Here is a 24,224-nt window from a genome sequence, read left to right on the forward strand (position 1 = left end):
CATTCTGGACATATTAGCCTGCTCAGTCTGCAAGAAGTAAAATCAATGGGACATGGCCATTGTGAGGGGCTTCGCTAAGCAGAGTTGAGTTTCTCTGGCATGTGGTAGTCTGGCTTTGAAGAGAGGGTTATAGGCAAAAGACAATCAGAGTGATAGGCTATGGACAGGGGCAGAGCCAGGAGAGGAGATGGGGCAATGGATGTTTCAGATGAAGATATAGAATTTATCAATGGTGAAAAAAAAAGAATTTATCAATGGTGGATAAGAACACCTGAGCAAGAAAGAAAGGAAGGAAAAGAAAGGAAACCCAGGTGACAGGCATTCGGGGATGGCGCGATTTCTGGTGGTGACCACATCCAGGGTGTGCCCCTGGAAGCCAGTGGCTGAGAGGGAGAGGAGGAGAGGATCTCAAAGTTGAGGGAGGGTGTGGGTGAGTCATCCTGTGGATGTTGAAGTCATGGAGAATGGCCTGAGCTGGGGTGGGGAGGAGGATGGTGAGCCAGGAGCTATAGTCAGCAGAGAATGAAAGGAAGTGAGCAGGAGAGAAGCCGATGACAGCTTTAGTGGGGAGAACATGGTGCCATCAAAAGCATGAGCCTCCGGGGGTTGCTACAGGGAGGGGAAATGGCCAAAAGGCATTCTCCATCTGGAATATGGGGTGGGGAGGAGAACCCAGCAGAGGAAGTGGTGTCCTCAGTCGGGTTTCACATAAGCAAGAGGAAACAGGATGGACAGTCTTAATTAGGATGAATTCCTACTCTGGGGGACACAGTACGGAGGCTCCTTCAGGCTCTATTCTTCCCATCCATCTATCTTCCCACCCTCTCCCATTCATCCATCCATTCATCCACTCATCAGTCTGTGTACTTCATCCCTCTGTTGGCCCAGTCTCCCATCCATCCCATTTATTCACCTGATGGTCCATCATTTGTCTTATCCTCTTCCCATATCCACCAACCACTCTTCACACCCATCTCCTGAATCTTTGTTGTACATCTCCCGTTTAGTTGAGGAAGATGAAAGCCGCAGTTCAGGCTAATTACTATTCTAATAGCAGGAGCCCCGAGGAGGACAAGGCGGAAGCCTGAATGATGATGACTGCTCCCTAGGGAAGGGGCATATTGAACTAGACTAAAGAGGGATAGCCCCAGAAGGGAAGGAAATGGGAATGTCCTAGACTGCAGGACAGACGAGCTGCAATGCCCTGTGCCTCTTAGGAGCTGAGGCCAGAGGGACAAGGAGCAGCCAGCAGGTGGGCTGCTCCTCTGCTGTGCCTCAGAAGCTTAAAAAAAAAAAAAAAAAGCCCCCAAAGAAAGCCGGGCTTCCAATTGCCACAGTCCTGCAGCTGGCCGTTACCAGGAGTGTGCACAGATGTACACTCCCAACTTCACTGGGGGATTGTCCCCTCTCCTAAATGGGGTTGAAGTAGATGGGCACTGGCCAGGGTAGCTCTCTTCATATACCACATGTCACCTTCCCCGTGACCTCCACCAGGGTTATCAGGAGGGGACAGATCTCTCACTGTCACAGGTCAAGACCCATGCCCACCACACCTCCTCCTTTTGTAGCTCAGGTCGTAGACCGCTGTCCTCTCAATCACTCACGTGCTTGCCCAGCTGTTTACCTAGCACTGCCTTATTCATTTTTTCAGTATTTAGCAGAGGGGGAAAAAAACGACTTCAAGCCGGGCGTTGGTGGCGCACGCCTTTAATCCCAGCACTCGGGAGGCAGAGCCAGGCGGATCTCTGTGAGTTTGAGGCCAGCCTGGGCTACCAAGTGAGCTCCAGGAAAGGCGCAAAGCTACACAGAGAAACCCTGTCTCGAAAAACAAAAAACAAAAAACAAACAAACAAAAAAAAAAACCGACTTCAAAGCCTAGCTCCACATAGACCCTCTTGGGATTCCTCCAAGCCCTGAAGTTGAGCCTTCTGCAAGCTCTCTCCCCAGCACAGTAGACATCTCCTCAGACTCAGACCCAGCTGACATGCATAGAAGGTCAGGTACCAACCCGTTTAGAGAGCAATCTGCAGAGCCCAGACACTTCTCATCTCAGAACCTCAAAGAAAGCTGTTTCCTAAGGCCAGGGCTACTAGTCTGCGTATCAAGAGCTGAGCACAAATGGGAGGCCTTTAGCAACAGCCACAGCAGCTGGTGAGTAGGCAGGCAGCTCCTTCATAGGGCAGAGCCTCCGTCCAGCTGAGGCCTCAGTTTCCCTGACTGCACCATGGGACTAGATACTTAATAAGGTCCCAATCAAGTTTGGCTGGGAGGTGATGGGACAGAAGAGGGAAAATAGTTCCAAACTGTAACCAGGAGAGAGAAGCCAGTGGGTATTGACTGGTGGTCCTGTTGTCCACATGATGCTGCAATGAGACCAGGATGTGTGGAGCGTCTTTTCCTGGCACCATACCACTCGGCCAGGTGGCTTGTGGTCAGGGTGTGTAGAGCCATCCATAGTGGGGTACTCTAGGCTCTCTACCCACTCCCCACTAGCTCTAAGGAATCTGGGACCACAGAACCAGCTGAGAAACAAAACAGCCTGAGTTGCTGCTCCAAACCCCGAGGGCCTGTAGGACTGAAAGGGGCTAGGGACAGGAGAGCAGTCTGTGACCACCACCCCAGGAGGACAGGGAAAAGGGGGAAGGGACAGGACACAGCCCTGGGCTCCAGCCACACAGTCCTCCCTTCCTGTTGTCTCAGGATGGTCCTGGCAGGATGCATCTGCCAAAGTTCCAGGGCCAGACCTCCCCCAGGCCATGCTCCCCACCGCCCCCATCAGAAATCCACTCCCTCAAGTGCATGTATATGCAACTGAGAACCTGTCAGAGATGCACAACCACGCACACTTGTGCACACAGCTAAAGCCCACACATCACTCAGAGAGATGCATATCTGCACACCCAGGCCCACAGACACAACTAGATGTGTGTACACAGAAGACCCCACTTGTACACATGTGCAGATACACATATGTGCATGTGCACATGCATGCCTACTAGGAGATGGATGCTGGTACAGAACTATGTGAGCCACAGAGGTGGGATCCTGTAGAGCAGAGCGACCTCACCTAATCAGCCGAGGCATGGAAGGCTGAAGGTGGGTTCACCAGCCAAAGCAAGTCCACTTGTGCATCTGGAGAGGAGCACCATGGGAAGGCCTGAAGATGTGGAAGAGACCTGGGCAGGCAAAACCCAGAGGAGGCTCAGACAGTCAGGCAGAGTGGAGAGAAGCTGGTAGAACCTAGAAACTGTGAAGAAAGGAACTGTCTGGGGCCTGGGAGAGGGCAAGGTCACGGGCAGAGCATGGGTCTGAGATACATGAACCCCTCACAGCAGTAGATACGGATTCAGGAAGGAAGGGGGGTCTCAGGCAGAGCCGTGGTGGATTTCACACTCCAAATCTCTTCCTCAGTACCCTGCTCCCCCCACCCCATAGGAGGAGACCTGGAGGCTCCTCCTCTTCCTGCTTCCTGCTGGCAACTCAGCTCTTTTAGGGTCAGAGGTCAGGGCAGCAAAGTTAGTTGGGATTGGGCTCCATTTGTGGACGGAGACAGGGTTGTGGTGGGGACCAGTGGCCTCGACCAGAGCAAGGGACAGTTTTGTGGTGGAGATTGGCAGTTGTTGTGGGGCCTTTGGGTTGATGCTGTAGTCAGACTACACATGGGGAGACAAGGCTATGCTGACTGGAAGCCACTGGGCTAGCCCTGCCTTGGGGAAACCTCCCAGAAGGCCCAAGCGTGACTGGACAGTGCCGGGGCAGTCATGTGACCCCAGTAGCACCACTGTAACCTTGTCTTTCACCCCAGGCCTGGCAAATGGTTACTCCATGGCCCCTCCAACCCTGAACATCACAGAGGAGTCATATGTCATTGACACCGGGAACAGCCTATCCATATCCTGCAGGTACTGGCTCCTCCCTACCTGGCAGTCCATGAAGGCTGCCCCAGACTGGGACAAGAGGTGGCTGGCTGAAGAACCCGAAGGCTCCTACTCCCCAGAACAGAGGCCTAGAGGCTGAGAGGGAGTCCTAGGGCGTGGTTTCCCAGAAGCCCCTCAGAGAGGCACCCAGCCTCCCCTAAAACCTCTTCCAGGTCACCTATACCCATTCCTGGCCACCTGTCCCTAGCCCCAGGCCTACCACTGAGGTCCCAGAGCCTCCTCACAGGACCAGCTATTGGAGAAGGCTTATGTTACCAGCCTGCCCATTCACAGCTCCAAGAACTAGGCAGAGAGTCAAGGGCCCAGGGAGTGGATCTGCGGAATACAGCCCAAGCCTGGGTTGCCCTTCTTTGGGAAGAGATAATGATGGGCAAAGCTCTTAGCCCTTGCGGGAGGCTCCTTGGAGACTGTGGCTCTAGGCTAAAACCCGGATGGAGAGATCCTCACTTCTACTATCCTCTGCTAGGGGGCAGCACCCCCTTGAGTGGACCTGGCCAGGGGCACAAGAGGTACTGACCACAGGCGGGAAGGACGGTGAGGATACCCAGGTTGTGCAAGACTGTGAAGGCACAGAAGCGAGGCCCTACTGCAAGGTGCTGCTGCTGGCCCAGACCCACGCCAACAACACGGGCAGCTACCACTGCTACTACAAGTACATCAAGGCCAGAATCGAGGGCACCACGGCTGCCAGCACCTACGTGTTCGTAAGAGGTGAGGCCCGCCTTGGGCAGGGTCCTGGAGGGCCTAGCTGGAGCCTATGCACAGCCTGCTGACACCAGGCTGTCAGGAGTGAATATGGGGCCTTACCGTGCTCCACATAGAGCAGAAGGCTAGAACTTCACCACCCTGACCCCTGTGGCCCCCCTATACTTCCCCCACCCCAGCCCTAGCCCAAGACTCCCTGGGCGGCCACTGCCTTACCCAACTCCTACTCCATCTCCTTAGACTTTGAACAGCCCTTCATCAACAAACCGGACACACTCCTGGTCAACAGGAAGGACTCGATGTGGGTGCCCTGCTTGGTGTCCATCCCTGGCCTCAACATCACACTGCGCTCGGTACGGTTCCCTTTCCCAACCTCACCCCAGGAGCCCACCTTCCCGTGCCATCCCTGGGACAGGCAGCTGACAGTCCCTATGTCCCTCCAGCAAAGCTCAGTGCTGCACCCTGATGGGCAGGAGGTGCTGTGGGATGACCGCCGGGGCATGCGGGTACCCACACTGCTGCTGCGGGATGCCCTGTACGTGCAATGCGAGACCACCTGGGGTGACCAGGACTTCCTTTCCAATCCCTTCCTCGTGCACATCACAGGTAGGGGCTGCCACTCCCATCTCACCCAGTTACCGCTCTCTCTGTGCCCCAAGAAGAACAGGGCAGACATACGGCAACCCTGTGCCTCCAGTTCCCAGTCACGGGGCTGTTAGCATCACAGATGGTCTTATCACCCACTCCTCTGCACTCTGTGTGTGTGATCCTATGAGAAGTGTGGGAGGTGACACTGTATGTGTCACCAGGCAATGAGCTCTATGACATCCAGCTGTTCCCAAAGAAGTCACTGGAGCTGTTGGTTGGAGAGAAGCTGGTTTTGAACTGCACGGTGTGGGCTGAGTTCAACTCGGGTGTCACCTTCGACTGGGATTATCCAGGGAAGCAGGTGAGGTCAGCAGCTCTGCCAGGTACCTCCTTCCCACTGCCCTGTCCTCAGCACCCCCCCTAGGACTCACCATGCCCATGCTACCTGTACCTGGCACATACTGGGCCCCTGTGTGGAGGAGATACAGACTCGGGAACCCAAATATGATGGGGAAGTTTTCCATCCCCAAGCAAACTCGGGGGGCTGAGCATCCAGAGCTACTAGTGTTTGGGCAGGGGTGTGTGCCTTTGCTGGCTTGGGTCTGCCCCTGCTTGCCTGCTGATCCTGGGCTTCCCCTGGGTGTGACAGGCAGAGCGGGGTAAGTGGGTACCTGAGCGGCGTTCCCAGCAGACTCACACAGAACTCTCCAGCATCCTGACCATCCACAATGTCAGCCAGCACGACCTGGGCCCCTACGTGTGTGAGGCCAACAACGGCATTCAGCGGTTCCGGGAAAGCACGAGGTCATTGTGCATGGTATGATCTGGGAGGCTGAGGTCATTGTGCCCGGCATGAGATGGGATGGGTCCAGTGACATGGAGCCTGGAGAACAAGGGTCCCTGTGCAGTGTGGGTCAGAGGTCATGATGCACCTGAGCAGCAGGGGCCAGCCAAAAGGAAGGAAGGGCTGGGAGGGGAAACCCTGCCCAGCTTCTACCCAGCTGGACAGCAAAGCAAGCTCCAATCTGTAGCGGGAGGCTGGGAAGCCTGGTGGGTGGTAGCTCAGCCCCAAGTTTACATTTTTGCCTCCTGTTTGGCAGAAAAGCCCTTCATCAGTGTCGATTGGCTCAAAGGACCTGTCCTGGAAGCCACGGCCGGAGACGAGCTGGTGAAGCTGCCTGTGAAGCTGGCAGCTTATCCCCCACCGGAGTTCCAATGGTAACAGCCTGGGCCCCCTCCCCTTGCTGGGCTGCCAGGCTTAACACAAGAACTGGCCGGAGAGTGAGAAGGACAGTGCCCTTCCCATCAGATCATTAGCCCTGAATCTCAGAAGGGGATCTGTCCCTGCCCATTGGGACCCGCACACCCTGAAACTCAGGTGGAACCGGTACTCAACAGAGCCCCTAAAGAGAATGCATATATCCATCTAGAAGGAAGGTTAGCCCTGGAGCTGCTAACCCTCAAAATATTTACATACCAGGTTCTGGCATGTGGAGTGTAATGGACAGTGTGGGGTTTTATAGCCCTGCTTCCTGCACCCCCTCAGACCCCTCCAAGGCCCTGCCAGCTGGATCTCCACACACTGAGGAAACTCAGGGTCTGCCCTGCAGTGTCTTGTTCTCTGGGCTCCCTTCCTAGAAGGGTTCCTCTCTGAGAACCTTCTGATCCACAAATTTGAGGTGTCCTGAGACTGCTAAACTGTGATGGAGCCTGGCTCTGAGATACATGGTAGTAAGAGGCCTGGAGGAGAATTGAGAGTTAGGCTTTCCCTGCAGGGTGTGCCCAGGGCACAGAAGGGACTCTCAGTGATGGCTGCGTCCTTCTAGATGCTCCCAGGAGAGGACAGCATCTTCTCAATCCTCCCTTACACTCAGTGCTGTTGCCTTGATTCAGTCATGATAGATCCTACTGCAGCCTCCGTCTACATTGTACAGATAAGGAAATGGGCCAGAAGAGGGACAAGCGTTCCCACCTGAGCCCCGGGTCTCCTGGGAGAAGTTCCTGTTCTGTCTTTTCTTGTCAACCCAGAGCAGCCCTGCCCTGCCAAGCTTGAGGCACCTTACACCTGGTAAGAGGTTCTGGTGCCAGGACAGAGACCCCCAAGGTCCTCAGCCAGGACCCACTGGCCATAGGCTGGAAGCTGGCTTCTGGGAAGGCTCAGGGTGTCCCAGTCACGAGCCTTGTGACCCTGAATCCTCCTCCATCTAAGGCCATGGCTTTGGGCCATACAAGTACCGCAAGGCATAGAATCAGAGGGAAGGCCCTGATGGCAGTGATGACGCCAGGAGCGTCTCTTTCATAAATGCAATTTTTAGAGTCCTAGAGTCCCCTGACCTCCAAAGCCAGCAGGACTGAGCCTGCTCGCAGTGTAGCTTTCCACAGGAACATACGATCTCTGACTTTTCTGCTCCCACTTAGCCAACATCTCCCTCTCAGAAGTGTGCAGCTGTCCCAGGGCGCTTGTGTTCATCACAGTCCCACAGGTGGCCGCTGTTCAAGTGGCGTGATGATGGAATTACTCTAAGTCAGTGAACGATGGATCGTCCAGTAGACCGACAGACAGACAGGCTGGTTCTTTGGCCCAAGGTGCCCAGCAAGGTGCTGGCACTGTTTCAGTGAGCCTTTGAAATTCCTGCAAGTATCATGCTCCAGTGTCCAGATGAAGACACTGAGGCTTGGGACAGTTAAGGGATCTTCCTTGGGTCACATACCTGACAAAGTAAAAAGCCTGGGGTTCCAGAAGCCTTCTGCAGCACCGTCAGGCAGATAGCACAGTCTTGATTCTGCCTCTGTCTATGACCCCAGGCCGGTCACATGCCTCTCTAAGCCCTGGCTCCTGTCACAGTTGAGAGTAGGATCCTTAAATCCCTTATCTTAGATCTTTACCTAAGAGATGTAGCTTTTCAGGGCTAGAGTCACAGCTTAGCCTATCCAGAGGGGAGGAGCCTGGGAGAACTAACTCCGAGCCCAGGACTCAGGCTGAAGAAACAGTCCAGGGTGTAAGGCATTTGCTTGCACATGCAGCAGAGGTCTAGAGTGACCACACATGTCCAGTGGGGCATTATGTAAACAGGATACAGCAATGAGTTGTCCCTGTCCCCACTGAATCTCACAGCTCAGTGAGAGGAGAGTCCACCAACAGATCCTTGTATAAAACTCAGTGTGCCAGATAGGCGTGTAACTAAGTGACAGACACTGGCATAGGATGTGGAGGTCCTGAGTTTGCTCTAGAGGAGAAAAGGAAGGAAGGAAGGAAGGAAGAAGGAAGGAAGGAAGGAAGGAAGGAAGGAAGGAAGGAAGGAAGGAAGGAAGGAAGGAAGGAAGGAAGGAAGGAAGGAAGGGGAACAGGGCAGGCAGAGCCAGATGCCAACTGTCTTTGAAGAGCCAGTACCCCAGCCCCAGTAAAGGAAGGAGAGAGCCATGCAAATTGTCATCTACAGAAAGAGCACCAAACTAGTGTAACAGTAAGTCAAAAGCCCTGTGAAGGGTACATGTCTGGAGAACTCACAAAAGCGTCCAGAGCGAGGTGTCAGAGAACCAGGCAATTGCCACTCTGTGGGCTCAGTTGTTACTGTCCCTTCGCTCAAAGGTGCGCACTGTGAGAAGGAAGAGGGGCCCACTGAGGGCACTGTAGTCAGTCTGGAGGCTGAAGGCCAGCAGATGTGGAGGAACTTCGTGGGATGAACTGGCCAACTGCCTTCCTCAACCCTAGGCTAAGCTCACAGACAGCACAAAGGGAGGGTAGCTGCCCTAAGCAGAAACTGGTTGCCGGGGGCTCAGGGGATGGCTGAGGACTTAGGGGTGAGGTCAGAAGTGCCACTCATGATGGTCCTGAAGGTCAGTGACATTGCTGAGCTGGCCACGTAAGTTATGACAATGGGTTGACTCAGCCTAGTCCAGAGCTTTTGTCTGCCTCTCCTGAGGCCAGGGACTTCTCTCCCCTCCATCCCCCTGCTGCCCTCCTTGGTCTGGTATGGGAGAGGCCTCTTGCTCTGGCCTGACCTATCAAGACAGGCCATGTGCCTCCTCTCCCCACCTCCAGCAGTATGTGTGGGTGCTTCATATGTGTGTATTCTGCAGCCGCAGAACCGGTGAACCTTGAATGGAAACTCTCTTTTCCAATGTGTCTGTACCAAGCATACAGACAGTCCGGAGCTTTTGCTTTTGTCATAGTCCCTGAGCATGTGACTGTCGCAACCTCTTGTGTAACACAGTGTCTTGAGTGTCAGGTGTCATCTCAAGATGATTTACAGTGTATAGAGGATCGTCCATCGCTTATGTGCAAATTCTGTGCTACTTTACAGAAGGGACTTGAGCTTTGAGCATTTGGGGTTTTGTTTTGTCTTGGTTTATTTATTTTTAATTAGCATACAAAGTATAGGATTCATTATGGCATCTTCAAACAAAAATTTGTTCGTGTTGATGCCATCGGGTATTTTAGATTGATCATTAAAGATTTTGGTGACCAACAGGAAACCGAGAACCACTCTCACTGGAGGGCCAGCAAATGCCAGCCAGAGCTGGCCTGGGGTCCTCAGAGCTTCTGACTCCCCTTCCTCTGCCAGGTACAAGGACAGAAAGGCAGTGACTGGGCGTCACAATCCACACGCTCTGGTGCTCAAAGAGGTGACCGAGGCCAGTGCCGGCATCTACACTCTCGCCCTGTGGAACTCTGCAGCTGGGCTGAGGCAAAACATCAGCCTGGAGTTGGTGGTGAATGGTACAGGCCGGAAGGATGGGAGAAGGGATGAGTCCCAGGGTGTGGGGGTGGCAATGAGAGCCAGCTGACTGGCTGTTTGCCTATGTCCCCAGTGCCTCCCCACATCCATGAAAAGGAAGCCTCCTCACCCAGCATCTACTCCCGCCACAGCCGCCAGACCCTCACCTGCACGGCCTATGGGGTACCCCAACCTCTCAGTGTCCAGTGGCACTGGAGGCCCTGGACACCTTGCAAGACGTTTGCCCAGCGCAGCCTGTGAGTACATCCCCCACCACACCCTATTCCCTGCTACTACACACAAAATCTTAGCTCATCCATGTCATCCCTTTATAGGTGAGGAAACAGGACCCGAGAAGGGAGACAAATTTCCCAAGGTCAAAGCTGAAAAGCCACAGAGCCTGCCCAAATGCTGAGCCATGCTCCCTACACCCAGCTCAATGTCCAAAGGACAAGAGGAGCTGGGTGGGTATGGTGGTGCATGCCTGTACCCCCACACTTGGGAGGTGGAGGCAAGAGGATCAGGAATTGGAGGTCATCCTTGGCTACATAGTGAGCTCAAAGCCAGAATAACAGCAAACAAAGGGGACAGGGGAACCTGGAAGGACATTCTGGGCAGAGACAGAAGAGACATACAAGGAACAGTAGAGGAGGAGGGTGCCACGTGAACAGGAACTTTGAGGCCGTTAGGGAGCCAGTGAAGGGCATTCAGCAGGAGAATGACAAGACAGGTTTGCCATTTAGTGGAAGAGTCTGTGGTCACATGCTAGGGAAGGAACAGAAGCCAGGAACCGGGCAGGAAAGGAGTCTAGCCCCACCTGCTGGCCCAGGGGCTGTGGCTCCAGAGCAATCAGTGGGGAAGCTCAGAAGCGGCCTGTGGGCCTGAGAGAGCCTGACAGATGCAAAGCTCTTCAGGCACTCTGGTGAACCGCATGGCCCGTAGCTCACACTGGTACCTCCATCTTTGCCCCTTCTGGTCATCTACTATCATGCTCTGTGCCAAATGAAGAGGCCTGGGATGCTCCCGCCCCACTCTTCAGACAGGCAGGCGAGATCTCCTCCTGCTCCACTTGCCCCATCTCAGCTGCAGACCAAAGCCCTGGGCATGCCTAGGAGGAAAGAGAAGGAGAATCGGCTGGGATGGGGTTCGTGGGGCTGAGTGGTGACTCGTGGCCTCCTGGAAACTGGGCGAGCGAGCACATGCAAGGTGGACCGTGAAGAAAGGCACACAGCAGGACAGAGCAGTGTCTGTGGGAAGGAGGATTGCAGGGCTGCAACCATGTTCCAGCCCCTCGCTGCCCTTGGCCCCAGGCCTCAGGGCTGTCTCTTACCCACTGCGGTGTGAGACAAAGTCTGAGGATAACAAAGGTGTGCGCACCCTCACCCCCAGTTTAGGTCTTCCCTGTCCTTATTCCTGATCTGTCCTTGTCTCTCTGGGCTCCATGGCAGCCGGAGGCGGCAGCAGAGGGATCGCATGCCACAGTGCCGAGACTGGAGAGAGGTGACCACCCAGGATGCTGTCAACCCCATCGAGAGCCTGGACACCTGGACCGAGTTTGTGGAGGGGAAAAATAAGGTACAGACCCTCTGCAGAGAGTGCTCCAGCTGCAGACCAGCTGTGGCGGTGAGAGTAGGCGAAGAGGAGGGGGGCTGGGTGAGCTCCCTCCTGTTTGGGCTCAGATGCCACCTGACCTGCCCAGCTCTGGGAGCTGCAGCTGACAGCTAGGTGATTTTTCTGCCCTGCCTGGGCTCCAGCCTCCCTGCCTGCATGTGAGCCAGGCCTTCCCAGACAAGGAAACTGAGATCCAGGAGGAGAATCCAGCTGCCCACAAGTCCCACGGCTGGATGGGGATGGGGCTGGGGGCTGACTAGGTCTCCGTAGAAGGCTGGTGAGCTGTTGACCAGGAGGGGGAGGGGGACTGAACAAAGGCACCCACTTCCTACAGTCACTTCCTGTTTTCCTACACACCTCCAGAGCCTCTTCCTGTTCCAGGCCTGGCCAGGAAGTGCCCGGCTTGGGGTGGGGGTGGGGGTCTTTGGATGGTAGGCAGGGCCTATGGCCCTCTCTCCTCCCCTACTTTTCAAACTTCCTACTCCCTAAGGGCAGAATTTTTCTAGATGCCTGGGATACCTCTATGCACATACATATCTACATGCCTTCTCTGCTAACCTGGACCATGAAGAAGTGTTATATGCCTTTGGACTAATGTGGGCACATCACAAAGACCTTGAACAGTGACCAGCTACTGACCTTAGGCCATAATTTAGAAGAAGCTTGCCCTGATGTGATTCATTACAGTCTGAATGTTAACCCTTGCTTAGAGAGGCCCAGTCACCAAACTGGCTTTTGACTCCTCAACATGGCCACAGTCTGAGACATGGCAAAGATAAGTCCCTCTATTCCAGTCAGCTGTCCATATACTGTTTCTTGGCTTCTCTGAGGTGACACCTCTCTACTGCGAAAGGACCTTGCCTCCTCATCTGGGCTGTCTCTAGACTTTGGCCATTGTCAGCCAAACTGTTTCCCCATTACTAGTGGGCACATTAGCCTCTTTGAAGAGGAGGGTTTAGGCAGACAATGGAGCCTTTTGCCTCTATTCTGGGTAGACGGTGAGCAAGCTGGTGATCCAGGATGCCAATGTGTCAGCCATGTACAAGTGTGTGGTCTTCAACAAAGTGGGCCAGGATGAGCGTCTCATCTACTTCTATGTGACCAGTGAGTAACCCAGATTGTCCCCAGGGACTACCACTTCATCTAGGCAGGCCTGGGTGCCAGGAATGAGCTTCCTGAGTTTCCTGTGACCACGGGAGCACCCGGCCCATGGCATACCACCATGACAAAGTAGAAGAGATAAATGTAGGGATGCTCAGTCTATAGACTGGGTGCTGATGCAATGGGATGGAATGGTACCCACTACCCTCCGCAAAGAGAAGTCCCACCCTTTCTCAGTTTAGAGTCCTGTGATTCGTGTGTGCATTTGGGGAAAAAAAAATCCCATAATTTAATTCAGATTTTCAAATGAGTTAGTGACCTCTAGAAAGAAAGGGGTCCCAGGAGATGACACTTACTGGGTTCAGGGTATGGATGAAGTCCCCTGAAAGGGCAGATGGAAATTGAGAGAATGACGGTGACAAAAGCTAATGAAATCATTCCAAGGAAAAGCCAGGGTCAGGGTGTGGTCAGTACAAAGGAGAACGAGTTCCATTGGGTCTGACGGTAAGCGTTTAAGGACCTGGCTCCTGGAAGTATGCTTGGAGCATAGAGAAGAGTCAAAAAGGTAAGAATGCAGGAAGAGCCTAACCCCAGGGGTGGGGCTGACTTCCAAGAGGTGGTGGGTCCTTTGATTAGGGAGGGGAAGAAAAAGGAGAGGAAGTGGGCTCTAGAGAGTGTGAAACCCTGGATACACACGATGTACACCCTTGATTGAGAACTGAGAGCTTTCCAAGATCAGTGGTGAAGAAGGAGACCCACACTACAGCTGGTGTAGGTGAGCAAACACCGAGACGGTGTCTCTCGGCTTCCTCTCTCCTCCCCAGCCATCCCGGATGGCTTCAGTATCGAATCAGAGCCTTCCGAGGATCCCTTAGAAGGCCAGTCCGTGCGCCTCAGCTGCCAAGCGGACAACTACACCTATGAGCATCTGCGCTGGTACCGGCTCAATCTCTCCACGCTACACGATGCTCAAGGGAACCCTCTACTCCTCGACTGCAAGAACGTGCACCTGTATGCCACCCCCCTAGCGGCCAACCTAGAGGAGGCGGAGCCCGGGGCCCGCCACGCCACCCTCAGCTTGAATATCCCCCGAGTGGCCCCCGAGCACGAGGGTGACTACGTGTGTGAGGTGCAGGATAGGCGCAGCCAGGACAAGCACTGCCACAAGAAGTACCTGTCCGTGCAGGGTGAGGTGGGCGTGGCAAGCCGGAGAGGGCGGGACCACGTTTCTCAGCCTTTTACTTTTGCGACCTCGTGCAGCACAGTCCTGGGTGGTCGAATCAGAAGCCTGGGTCTTCCGGAGCACCCCTACCGCCCAAACTAACCATAGAAGTGCTCAGTCCTTCGCATGCTCAGTCCTTGATCCTTCTGCGCCATGCCGCCCGTCTCACCCTTGCATCTGCCACTACCTCATCCCTACTTTCAGCCCCGCGCTGCACCATCCCGAGGTACCCTCTTGGTTTCTGCGCCTTCATTTAGTTCCCTCTCCACCCTGCCCCAGCCCTGGAAGCTCCTCGGCTCACGCAGAACTTGACTGACCTCCTGGTGAACGTGAGCGACTCGCTGGAGATGCGATGCCCGGTGGCCGGAGCGCATGTGCCCAGTATTGTGTGGTACAAAGATGAAAGGCTCCTGGAGAAAGAATCTGGTAGGGGAGGTGGCCTTGGATGACGGGCGGGGTCCGGAGGTCTACAAGGTCGGTGTCTGCATGCCAACCTGACTGAGGTGGAACCTTCATCCTCCCGCTTGCAGGAATCGACCTGGCAGACTCGAATCAGAGGCTGAGCATCCAGCGCGTGCGCGAGGAAGATGCGGGCCATTATCTGTGCAGTGTGTGCAATGCTAAGGGCTGCGTGAACTCCTCAGCCAGTGTGGCAGTGGAAGGTGCGTCCCTGCCTGGCTCTGTTCAGCCCACCTCACACACCCAGCCGGCACTCTCCTGTGGCTGCTTAGTGAAGTGGTACCCAAGCAAGAGGGGCACTTCCTGTTAGGTACATCCTCCCTCTCACCCACCCACTGTCTACCGCCCAGGCTCCGAAGATAAAGGCAGCATGGAGATTGTGATACTCATTGGCACTGGCGTCATCGCTGTCTTCTTCTGGGTCCTCCTCCTCCTCATCTTCTGCAACATGAAAAGGGTGAGGGTCTTCCCCCTGGAGAAGTTCTCTCCATCACCTAACGGGGCTTCCTGTTTCCCCATTCCATTCTCATCCCAGCAAGCCCTTAAGATTCCCATCCTGGTTCACCCCCTCAAGGTCCTGCCCTGGGAATCCTCCCCACCCTTTCATGCTTGGTTCCAAACGGAGCAGAAGTTATCTGTTGGCCTCGCCCCTCCTTGACTGAGAACTCAGAAGCAAGTGCCATTTGTCCTAGGCAAAATGTATCCAAGCCACAGTACTATGTCCAAATCAATGAGCTGTCTCCACCCCCACCCCCAGCCTGCCCATGCAGACATCAAGACGGGCTACCTGTCCATCATCATGGACCCCGGGGAGGTGCCTTTGGAGGAGCAGTGTGAATACCTGTCCTATGACGCCAGCCAGTGGGAGTTCCCCAGGGAAAGGTTACACCTCGGTGAGGCCAGCACCCAGCTTGCCCCACCCAGCATGCACTGCCTGGCAGAGACAGCTTCAGCTGCCACAGGGTCAAGCAGGCTGAAGTGACAGAAATCCTTCCATTCTTAGAACTGCTGCCAGGATGGCCCTCTTGGTCCCCACTTGGCCTGACCAGTTCCAGCTGGGCCTGAGTCCCCAGAACCACAGCCAGGGCTCCCAGTTCCCAGGCCCCCGAGGTCATTTCCTGCTGCTCTGAGCAGGGTGGACCTGTCCCACCTGCCTGGAGAGGATGCTGGGGCCTTCCTGTCTGTCTCTCCCCTGTTCTCCAGCTTTCCCTCTCTAAGACTCCACTCCCTGTTCCCTTCCTGTTTGTCAGAGAGGCTTTCATTTTCCTCCTGCCCCAAGCTCTTGGGGCAGGTCACCCCTGCTGTCCACACCTCTCCATCATCACATCCCACCCCCTGTACAGCTCACCTGGAACTGGTCCCCTGCCTCCACAGGGAGAGTCCTAGGCCATGGGGCTTTCGGGAAGGTGGTGGAAGCCTCTGCTTTTGGCATCAATAAAGGCAGCAGCTGTGACACGGTGGCCGTGAAGATGCTGAAAGGTGTGGTGTGAGGCTCATGAGAAGAAGGGGTTGTGCAGCTAGGGGGAGGGGGAGGAGCTCTGGGTGGGACGGTGATGCAAGAGCAAGAAGGGAAACATTCAGAGCTACTGTCCCATCCACGACTCTGCAGAAAGGCACAGGGAATCAGATCCAAGCCTCTGCCTGAACGCTCTGCCTCTGTAGGGTCTGCAGCATGTGTTAGGGGCTCCGCGCAGCCCGCGCTCTCAGCACCAGCCCTGAGCGTGCCTTTGCTAAGTCTGTCTCAGGAGGGTTGAGCAAATTTGGAAACATACCAGGGCACGTTTGGCATCGTGCTGTGCCCCCCTTTGTCTCCTCCAGAGGGCGCTACGGCCAGCGAGCACCGTGCCCTGATGTCAGAGCTCAAGATCCTAATTCACATCGGGAACCACCTCAATGTGGTCAACCTCCTGGGGGCGTGCACCAAGCCCAATGGTATGGAAATGAGATGCCCTGGGGAAAGCACCCGGCAGTGGGCTCTGGCACTCTTCACTATGGATGGGAGGAGCCCTGCGGGTCCTGGGGTGGGCTCACGTTGGAGCCTGGCGGGGTTCAGGAAGGATGGACCGTAGGGACGCGGTGCTGCTGCGCTGCTGGCATCACCAAGTGCCTGGCTTCTGCTCCGCCGTATCATAGGCCCTCTTATGGTGATCGTGGAGTTTTGCAAGTATGGCAACCTCTCCAACTTCTTGCGTGCCAAACGGGAGGCGTTCAGCCCCTACGCGGTAAGTGGACGCACTAGTGTGCTGCAGGAGCGCAGTTAGAGAGCGGATGGGCACCAGGCTTGGCTGGGGATGGAAGTCCGAGGGATGAGAGGCAGGCCAGCTTTACACTTCGCTTTGGCAGGAGAAGTCTCCTGAGCAACGCAGGCGCTTCCGCGCGATGGTAGAAGGCGCCAAGGCTGATCGGAGGAGACCCGGAAGCAGCGACAGGGCACTGTTCACGCGGCTCCTGATGGGCAAGGGAGGAGCACGGAGGGCCCCCCTTGTCCAAGAAGGTAAGAGCCTGGCTTCCTCTTGCCAGTGTCTGTCTGGCCCAGTTAAAGCCTCGCAATTGGCACCCAGGGATAATCTAGCCTGCGACCTTCGGTGCAGGGGCTTCAATGGGAGAACTGTAATGCGCTCTGCTTCATGAGGGGAAGACACCCAAGAGGCAGGCAAGGAAATTTAACTTGCGTATCACAGGATAAACAGCAAGTGCCTTGCAGACAGGGTCAGGGAGAGGTACGGAGCCAAATAGCAGGTGAATGCCCCCAGAGGGCATGAAGGTAACAGATATAAACAGTGCATAGTTTCTATTGTCTCCAGGGCCTGGCCAGGAGAGCCACGGTCGGGGTGAGTGCACAAATGTTAGTTTGGGAGCTGAGATGGAAGATGAACTGCTGTAGACATGCCTCCTGAGCTCCCCACCCCCCTTCTCTGCAGCTGAGGACCTATGGCTGAGCCCATTGACCATGGAAGACCTTGTCTGCTACAGTTTCCAGGTGGCCCGGGGAATGGAGTTCCTGGCTTCCCGCAAGGTAGGTCCCCCGGAACCCCACCAGCTCCTTTTTCAGAGGAAAAGGGTACACATCTCTTGGTATAGATATGCCCGGTCGTAATTTTACTCCACAGTAGCCTTGGGATCAATTCAGATCTGTCCCATTTTGGAGGAAACTCAGCCCAAAGCAAGGAATTCCCTGCCCCAGGTCTCCAGGCTAAGCACTAGCCATGGAATCAGCATGTCTGAGTCCCCAAGTCATTGAAGTGTCCTCAATTTCATGTCCTCATCCATTAATCTCTCTCCCAATGAGCAAGATGCAGGCAGGGCAGGGTATACCCTAGAGCACCTCAAAGCTATAGACTGAGATGTCACCCTGGGAGCTGAAGCTAAATTCCTTCCTACCTCCTCCCCTCCCCCCTGCCCAGTGCATTCACAGAGACCTGGCTGCTCGGAACATCTTACTGTCAGAAAGTGACATAGTGAAGATCTGCGACTTTGGTCTTGCCCGGGACATCTACAAAGACCCTGACTATGTCCGAAAGGGCAGTGTGAGTGCAGGCCACAGGGGACTTGGGGTGGGTGGGGAGAGGGAAACCAAAGACCAACTGTCCACTTGGTCTGCCAGGCTACATGCCCGGCTGCTGGGAGACTCGCTGTTCCTAGGAGCTCACCAAGTGTGCCAGCTGCTTGTCTTATGGCTTTGATGAAACACTTGACAAAAGTCAACTTGAGAAGAGTTTATTTTTGGCTAAAAGTTCCAGGGGATACAGTGTATCACGGCATAGAGGGCAGGGTCCGGAACAGGAGGCGGCTGCTCATAGCTATCAGTCAGGAAGGAGAGGGGGATGAACGCTTGTGCCCAGCGCAGCTCGGCTTCCTTCCACTTCTCAATGTCTGCCTGGCTTCTCTCTTCTCTTTCTCCTTTTATTCAGCTTGGGACCCAAGCACACGGAATAGTACAGCCCACATTTAGGCTGGGTCTTCCCATCTCAATTAGCCTATTCTAGGTAATCCTTCACAGACAAGTCCAGACACAATGACAGGGCTGCTGGCAGAGCTCAGAGAAGGTGTTTGGATGAGTGACCATAGCTAAGTAAGGGATTATGCCAGGGAGAGGAAGGAAGATGGCTGGAGAGGGGAAATGATCAGGGTGAGTCTGGGGTGTGGTGTGATGGCCACCCTACTCGGAGTGGAAACACCACAGAAGGATTTTGTCCTTTATGCTAACTCACAGGTGTGGGAAGCAAATGCAGGTGGGTAGCAGGTGTGCACTTCTGCCCGTTCCCCCCCCCCATAAGCTGTCAGGAAATGGACTGCCTGTCTGGAAGGGATCCCAGATGAGGCCATAAGATGGGGGGAGACAGATGATGGGGAAGCATCATTGAAAGCTTGAGGGAGGGAGAGGGAATGAGAACTCTGCTTCCAGCATGGGGGCAAAGTGAGCTGATGAGTGTTGGTCAAGAGGAGATACTGGTGGTGTCCAGGGCTACATTACCTCAGGAGGCTGAGTTAAGTCTCTGCACTTGGAGGAGCAGATACAAGATCCACCCTCAGGAGCAGGCTGTGGGGATGTGCGTGCCTGAGCTAAAGAGGATGAGATAGGAGGATCACAAGTTCAAGGCCAGCCTGGGGTACACAAGAAAGAGGGGGGAGAGGAAGAAGGAGAGGAGAAGAAAGGTAAAGGGGAGAGAGAGACAGGAGAAGAGAGGGAACAGAGAGAGAAAAAAGAAAAGAGGATGGGGAGGAGAGAGAGAGAAAGAAGATGAAGGTATCTGGAGACAAAGGACAGCTGTTGGGAAGAGAGGAGAAAGACAAAAAAGGAAGTGAGGGGGAGACAGAGGTAGAAGAAGGGAGGAAGAGGGAGAGAGAAGGAGGGGAGACAGGGGAGGAGACGGAGAGGGAGTGGAAAGGGAGATCTGGGCACCCAGGACAACTGTGGAGAAGGCATTTTCAGTCCTCACAGAAGGAACTTGGGATTGTGGGTATCCTGGTGTCTAGCCTTAGCCCTGTCTCCTTCACCATGGGACATATCTCTTTCTGCCACTCAGGCTCGACTGCCTCTGAAATGGATGGCCCCCGAGAGCATCTTTGATAAGGTGTACACCACGCAGAGTGATGTGTGGTCCTTTGGTGTACTGCTATGGGAGATTTTCTCCCTGGGTGAGTAAAGGGCAAGGTGCCCATCCAGGAGAGGGGAGGGGATCACCTGCCTTTGGTCACACAACTGTAGCTGTGTATGGATCTGTTAGCCCTGGGGACTTCTGAGGCAAGTGATGGGTCACAGAGAGCCCACCCACTCATCTGCCTCTGCCAACCTGGCCTAGCCCTCCAGAGGACTTTGCCTCCAAACGGGGCTCCCTTGGCACCACTTTGGTGCCCAGAAGGGCAAAACCCTGGTTCACATGGCAGCCTCCTCATCATGGGTCCCAAAGGGAGCTCAGTACTCATTCAGTGTCTTAATCATTGTTCTATTGCTGTGAAGAGAAGCAATGACCAATGCAACTCTTACAAAGGAAAGCATTTAATTAGGGGCTGGCTTACAGTTTTAGATGGTTAGTCCATTATTGTCATGGCGGGGAGCGTGACAGCAGGAAGGTGGGCATGGCACTGGAAAACTAGCTGAGAGGGGCATCCTGATCCTTAGGCAGCCGACGGAGAGAGACTGGGGCCTGGCATGGGCTTTTGAAACCTCAAAGGCAACCCCTAGGAACACATTTCCTCCAACAAGGCCACACCTCCTAACCCTTGTAATCCTTTTCAACAGTTCTGCTCCCTGGTGACCAGGCATTCGAATATATGAGTCTTTGAGGGCCATTCTCATTCACACCACCACATTCAGTCACACCTGCTCACACAAATCCCACCTGGAAACAGGAGGAAGAAGGCCTCATGAAGGGGAGAAGAAGACAATGAGCAAAACATAAATGTCACCAAATGGCAGCCATGAAAGATGGTTACTAAAGACAGGAGCAGGAAGATTCTAGAAAGTTCAGGGGCCCCTGGTCTGCTGGGTGAGCCAGAGGAAGTGGGAAGGAGCCAGGCCACATGAAGAGGGGCTGGAATGCACCTCAGTGGGCTTAGCATGTATCAGGAGATTCTATCTCTAGCAGGACACACACAACCCACAAATAATAATAGAGGCAGGTGGCCTAGGAGGAGCAAGGGGACACCAGTCAGTGGTCCTCATGAGTTGGAAGTGGGCAGGATGATCAAGAGATGCAAAAGGACTTCGCTGAACAGGTCCTATGAGGCTGTACCCCTATCCCAGGAACTAGTCTCACAAATGCACATTGACTATGTGGATGCTTGTGGTACCCTAGTAAACAGGCAACTTCACCAACCCTATTTTAAAGATGTATTGATTTATTATTTTTATTTATTTGTTTGTTTACTTGTGTGTGTGTGTGTGTGTGTGTGTGTGTGTGTGTGTGAGAGAGAGAGAGAGAGAGAGAGAGAGAGAGAGAGAGAGAGAGAGAGAATACATCCAGCTGTGGGGGAGGGGGGGTGCACTTGGAGGCCAGAAAAGGGTGTCAAGTATTCTGTTTGTTCCTCTGAGGCAGAGTATCTCCCAGAACTGGGGCTGGCATTTTCTTGGCTGGTCTAGACGCCAAAAATCCCCAGTGATTCACCTGTCTCTGCCTTGCTTGGATCTGGGGTTACAGACATAGTGCCAGATGCCCAGCTTGTTACATAGGTGTTGGGATGGGGATTTTCATCCTCACAGTTGCACAGCAGGTATTCTTAATGGCTGAGACATCTCTCCAGCGCCATTCAGCCTCTTAATTAGAATTAAATAGAATTAATTAGTTGATTTTAATTAATGTAACTGGAATTTGGGGAGGGGCTAGCAGCCAGCCCAGCCCCTGGGTAGAGACATCATACTGACACTGGTAGCGATGGAGAAGAGAGGAAGAGACAAGGTAGCCTGGGCTAGACCAAGGGCAGGCTGCTCCCCACCCACCCCACCACCTTTCTTCCTTCAGGGGCCTCGCCATACCCTGGGGTGCAGATCAACGAGGAGTTCTGCCAGCGACTGAAGGACGGCACGCGAATGAGAGCCCCGGAGCTGGCCACCCCCGCCATGTGAGTCTTCTGGCTTACCACACAATCGCTGGGGGCCAGGCATCAAGAGAGAAGTGTGCAGTCATGGGGAATGGCGAGGGTTGGTGCAGACACTGAGATGGAAAGCAGAAAGAAAAATCTACATGCATGGAGGAGGGTCTAAGGGCACTCAAGGGAAGGGGGTCATGGAGTTGTGGGACGGGATGGAATTCAAGCCCAGAAAGAGCAGGCAGGTGGGAGATGGCACAGGAGGATAACATCTGTGGTAGACATCGTCTCCAACACTGATCTATCCATTCATCCACTAACATGCCCCCAATCCTGGACTTCACTGCTGGGCCACCCTCAAGAAACCCGGAGCCTATAAAGCAGGCCAGGCCCCTGCCCCAAAGGATACACGCAGATGGTAGTCACAGAATGAGATGGGACACAGACACTCTAGGAGCACCTGAGAAGCTCTAGAAAGTCAGTTGATCAGGGGACGAGAAGATATTGAAGTGGCACTTGAGGGACTGAAAAGAGCTAGAGAACAACGCGGGACAGGCAGGAGGGACAGCCAGCACTAAGTCTGAAGTGGGGACAACAGAATAGGTTTTAGTCCACGTTGTGTCCCTATAACATCCTGGACACAGGAATCTTCATAAGGGAGGGGGAAGTTCAAGAGCAGACATCCCCCTCTGTCTACTGAGCTCTGGTGAAAGCCTTCTGTCTGCATCCCAGTGTGGCAGATGGCACCATGCTGGGAGCACATGAAAGGGACACATGACATGAGACAGGAAGCGAGGGAATTTATATACAGCAGCCTGCTCTCAGGAGACTCCACCCCTCAAGACAGCATTAAGCCAGTCATAAGCCCCTTTGACCTCTCAGTGGGCCCCATCTCGGGAAGGTCCATCCCCTCAACAATGGTCAACCACTCTGGGGACCAAGCTCCCGTCACATGAACCTTAGGGGGACCCACTGCCTATCCAAACCGCCATAGTGATCCAGGCAATACAGGAGTGATGGGGCCGGCTGGTGGGAGGGTCACGGTCCACTCAGACCACAGGTCAACAGCCAGCTGCCCCCACAGACGCCACATCATGCAGAGCTGCTGGTCTGGAGACCCTAAAGCAAGGCCTGCTTTCTCCGAGCTGGTGGAGATCCTGGGAGACCTGCTTCAGGGCGGAGGCTGGCAGGTGAGGCCCATCTTTGTCCTTTCCTGCTGCAACCCATGGCCCAGTCCTGGGTTCCTGCCTTGTCCGTCTTTCCAAGCCCCTCTAAGCCCTGGTCACCCATCAGCTACCAAGCGAAGGTCACACGTGTCTGACCCCAGGCCCATGGGCCTATCCCCCACTGCCCACACCTCCATCTCACTCAACATGAAGTTGGGCAAACACCATCAGTGTCTAGCTGCCATATAGATGGTCAGAGGTCATCTTTACCCACAAGGAGTCCCGGGCCGGCACACAATGAGCCTGCAAGGCCATGCTGTCCTCAAATACAATGGTAGTCCATTCCTTTACCTCCTAGCACTGCTGAGCACAAAAACACTGGACTTGTGTATCCTCCATGTCTCCTTTCCCAGAGGTACCTCCCAAGGGTAGCAGCTTGGGGCTGATTCCTCATGCCTAGGACCTGAATTGAGGATGCCCAGCTGAGGCCTGTCCTGTCCCACTTGCCTGGACCTGGAAGGGCTGTTAGAAGAACTAAACAAGGCCAGCCCAGCAGGCTTTTAGCAACCTCCATGCTTTGCCTGCTGTGAACAAGTGTGCCAGGGCCCACCATAGGCCCACTTAATCCTCAGAGTACTCCACCACACACACAACCCATCCTGACCTGATGGCAGAGGTTGGGACCACAGGAGTCCTGAGTGCAGCATTAAGACTGAGGGTGAGCATGCGGTAGCCCCTGACCCTGGAAACTCCTCCCATTCCTGACAGGAAGAGGAAGAGGAATGCATGGCCCTGCACAGCTCCCAGAGCTCGGAGGAGGGTGGCTTCATGCAGACGTCCACCACAGCTCTGCACATCACCGAAGCTGAGCCTGAGAGTAGTCCTCCCAGTATGCATTGCCACAGCCTGGCAGCCAGGTCAGTTTCTCTCTCCCCAGGTCTGGGCACAGGTCTGAATGGTGACAGCAGTTTGCAAAAGCAACTTGCAATGACTAGAGAGATCTCTTCCCGTGAGTGTCTCAGCCCGTAGCTGTAACAAAATACCCGGGGCTGGGTGCTTTATAAAGAGGTCCATTCAGTTCACATCAATGGAGATTCAAGAACATGGTATCCACATTCGCTTATCTCTAGAGTATCGTGGCAGGTGGCATCATGATAGCAGATGAGGAAGAAAGCATATGGGGAGAACAGAAGCCGAGGGAGCCAGAGGCCCTCACTACTCCCCTTACAACATCCCAGTCTCTTGAGAACTAACCAGGTCATCTGTCCGTCTAAGACGGATGCTCCCGTGCACTAGGCCTCCCTCACCTCAGTGCCTCCACATGAAGCTTCTGGCACACGGACCTTGGGGACACACCCCAGCCATATCTCAACCACAGCAACCGGCCTCCTCCAAATCTCTGTACTTCTCTCTCCTTCACCCCACTTTCAAGGGAGCACCCATCTTGAGCATTTTTTTTCTTTGGGGACACCAAGTAGAGTCGGCTGTGTTTGGGCCAAGACCCCTCCTGGGGTGCAGTCTCTGTTTTATCTCCAGAGCGTGTCCCCAGGAGCACAGGCAAAGCCCTGACAGCAGTGAAGCCCGCACACTCGCCATATGCAGGAGTGAAACAGCCTGTTTCTAGAATGCTGGATCCAAGGTCTCTTACCCTTGGCAGTTTACACCCCTAATGTGTTGTACCATCCAT

General features: G+C 54.4%; 1 protein-coding gene across 1 annotated transcript in view; it reads left to right on the forward strand.

Annotated features, from left to right (window-relative positions):
- The window catches only part of Flt4 (fms related receptor tyrosine kinase 4), a 45,733-nt gene that overhangs the window by 12,139 nt on the left and 9,370 nt on the right, over nt 1-24,224 (forward strand). The window contains 27 exon segments of the mRNA XM_028855011.2: nt 3,806-3,902; nt 4,405-4,649; nt 4,884-4,996; nt 5,087-5,249; nt 5,453-5,592; nt 5,881-6,028; nt 6,031-6,048; nt 6,332-6,449; nt 9,797-9,951; nt 10,044-10,206; nt 11,398-11,524; nt 12,556-12,664; nt 13,486-13,848; nt 14,163-14,309; nt 14,414-14,545; nt 14,693-14,799; nt 15,100-15,235; nt 15,717-15,821; nt 16,161-16,274; nt 16,476-16,564; nt 16,686-16,836; nt 17,264-17,358; nt 17,747-17,869; nt 19,370-19,481; nt 21,305-21,404; nt 22,456-22,561; nt 23,306-23,454. Of these exon segments, the coding sequence (XP_028710844.1) occupies nt 3,806-3,902; nt 4,405-4,649; nt 4,884-4,996; nt 5,087-5,249; nt 5,453-5,592; nt 5,881-6,028; nt 6,031-6,048; nt 6,332-6,449; nt 9,797-9,951; nt 10,044-10,206; nt 11,398-11,524; nt 12,556-12,664; nt 13,486-13,848; nt 14,163-14,309; nt 14,414-14,545; nt 14,693-14,799; nt 15,100-15,235; nt 15,717-15,821; nt 16,161-16,274; nt 16,476-16,564; nt 16,686-16,836; nt 17,264-17,358; nt 17,747-17,869; nt 19,370-19,481; nt 21,305-21,404; nt 22,456-22,561; nt 23,306-23,454 (3,625 nt within the window).

This window comes from Peromyscus leucopus, chromosome 8b, assembly GCF_004664715.2.
Source record: "Peromyscus leucopus breed LL Stock chromosome 8b, UCI_PerLeu_2.1, whole genome shotgun sequence".
In the NCBI taxonomy this organism is placed as follows: Eukaryota; Metazoa; Chordata; class Mammalia; order Rodentia; family Cricetidae; genus Peromyscus; species Peromyscus leucopus.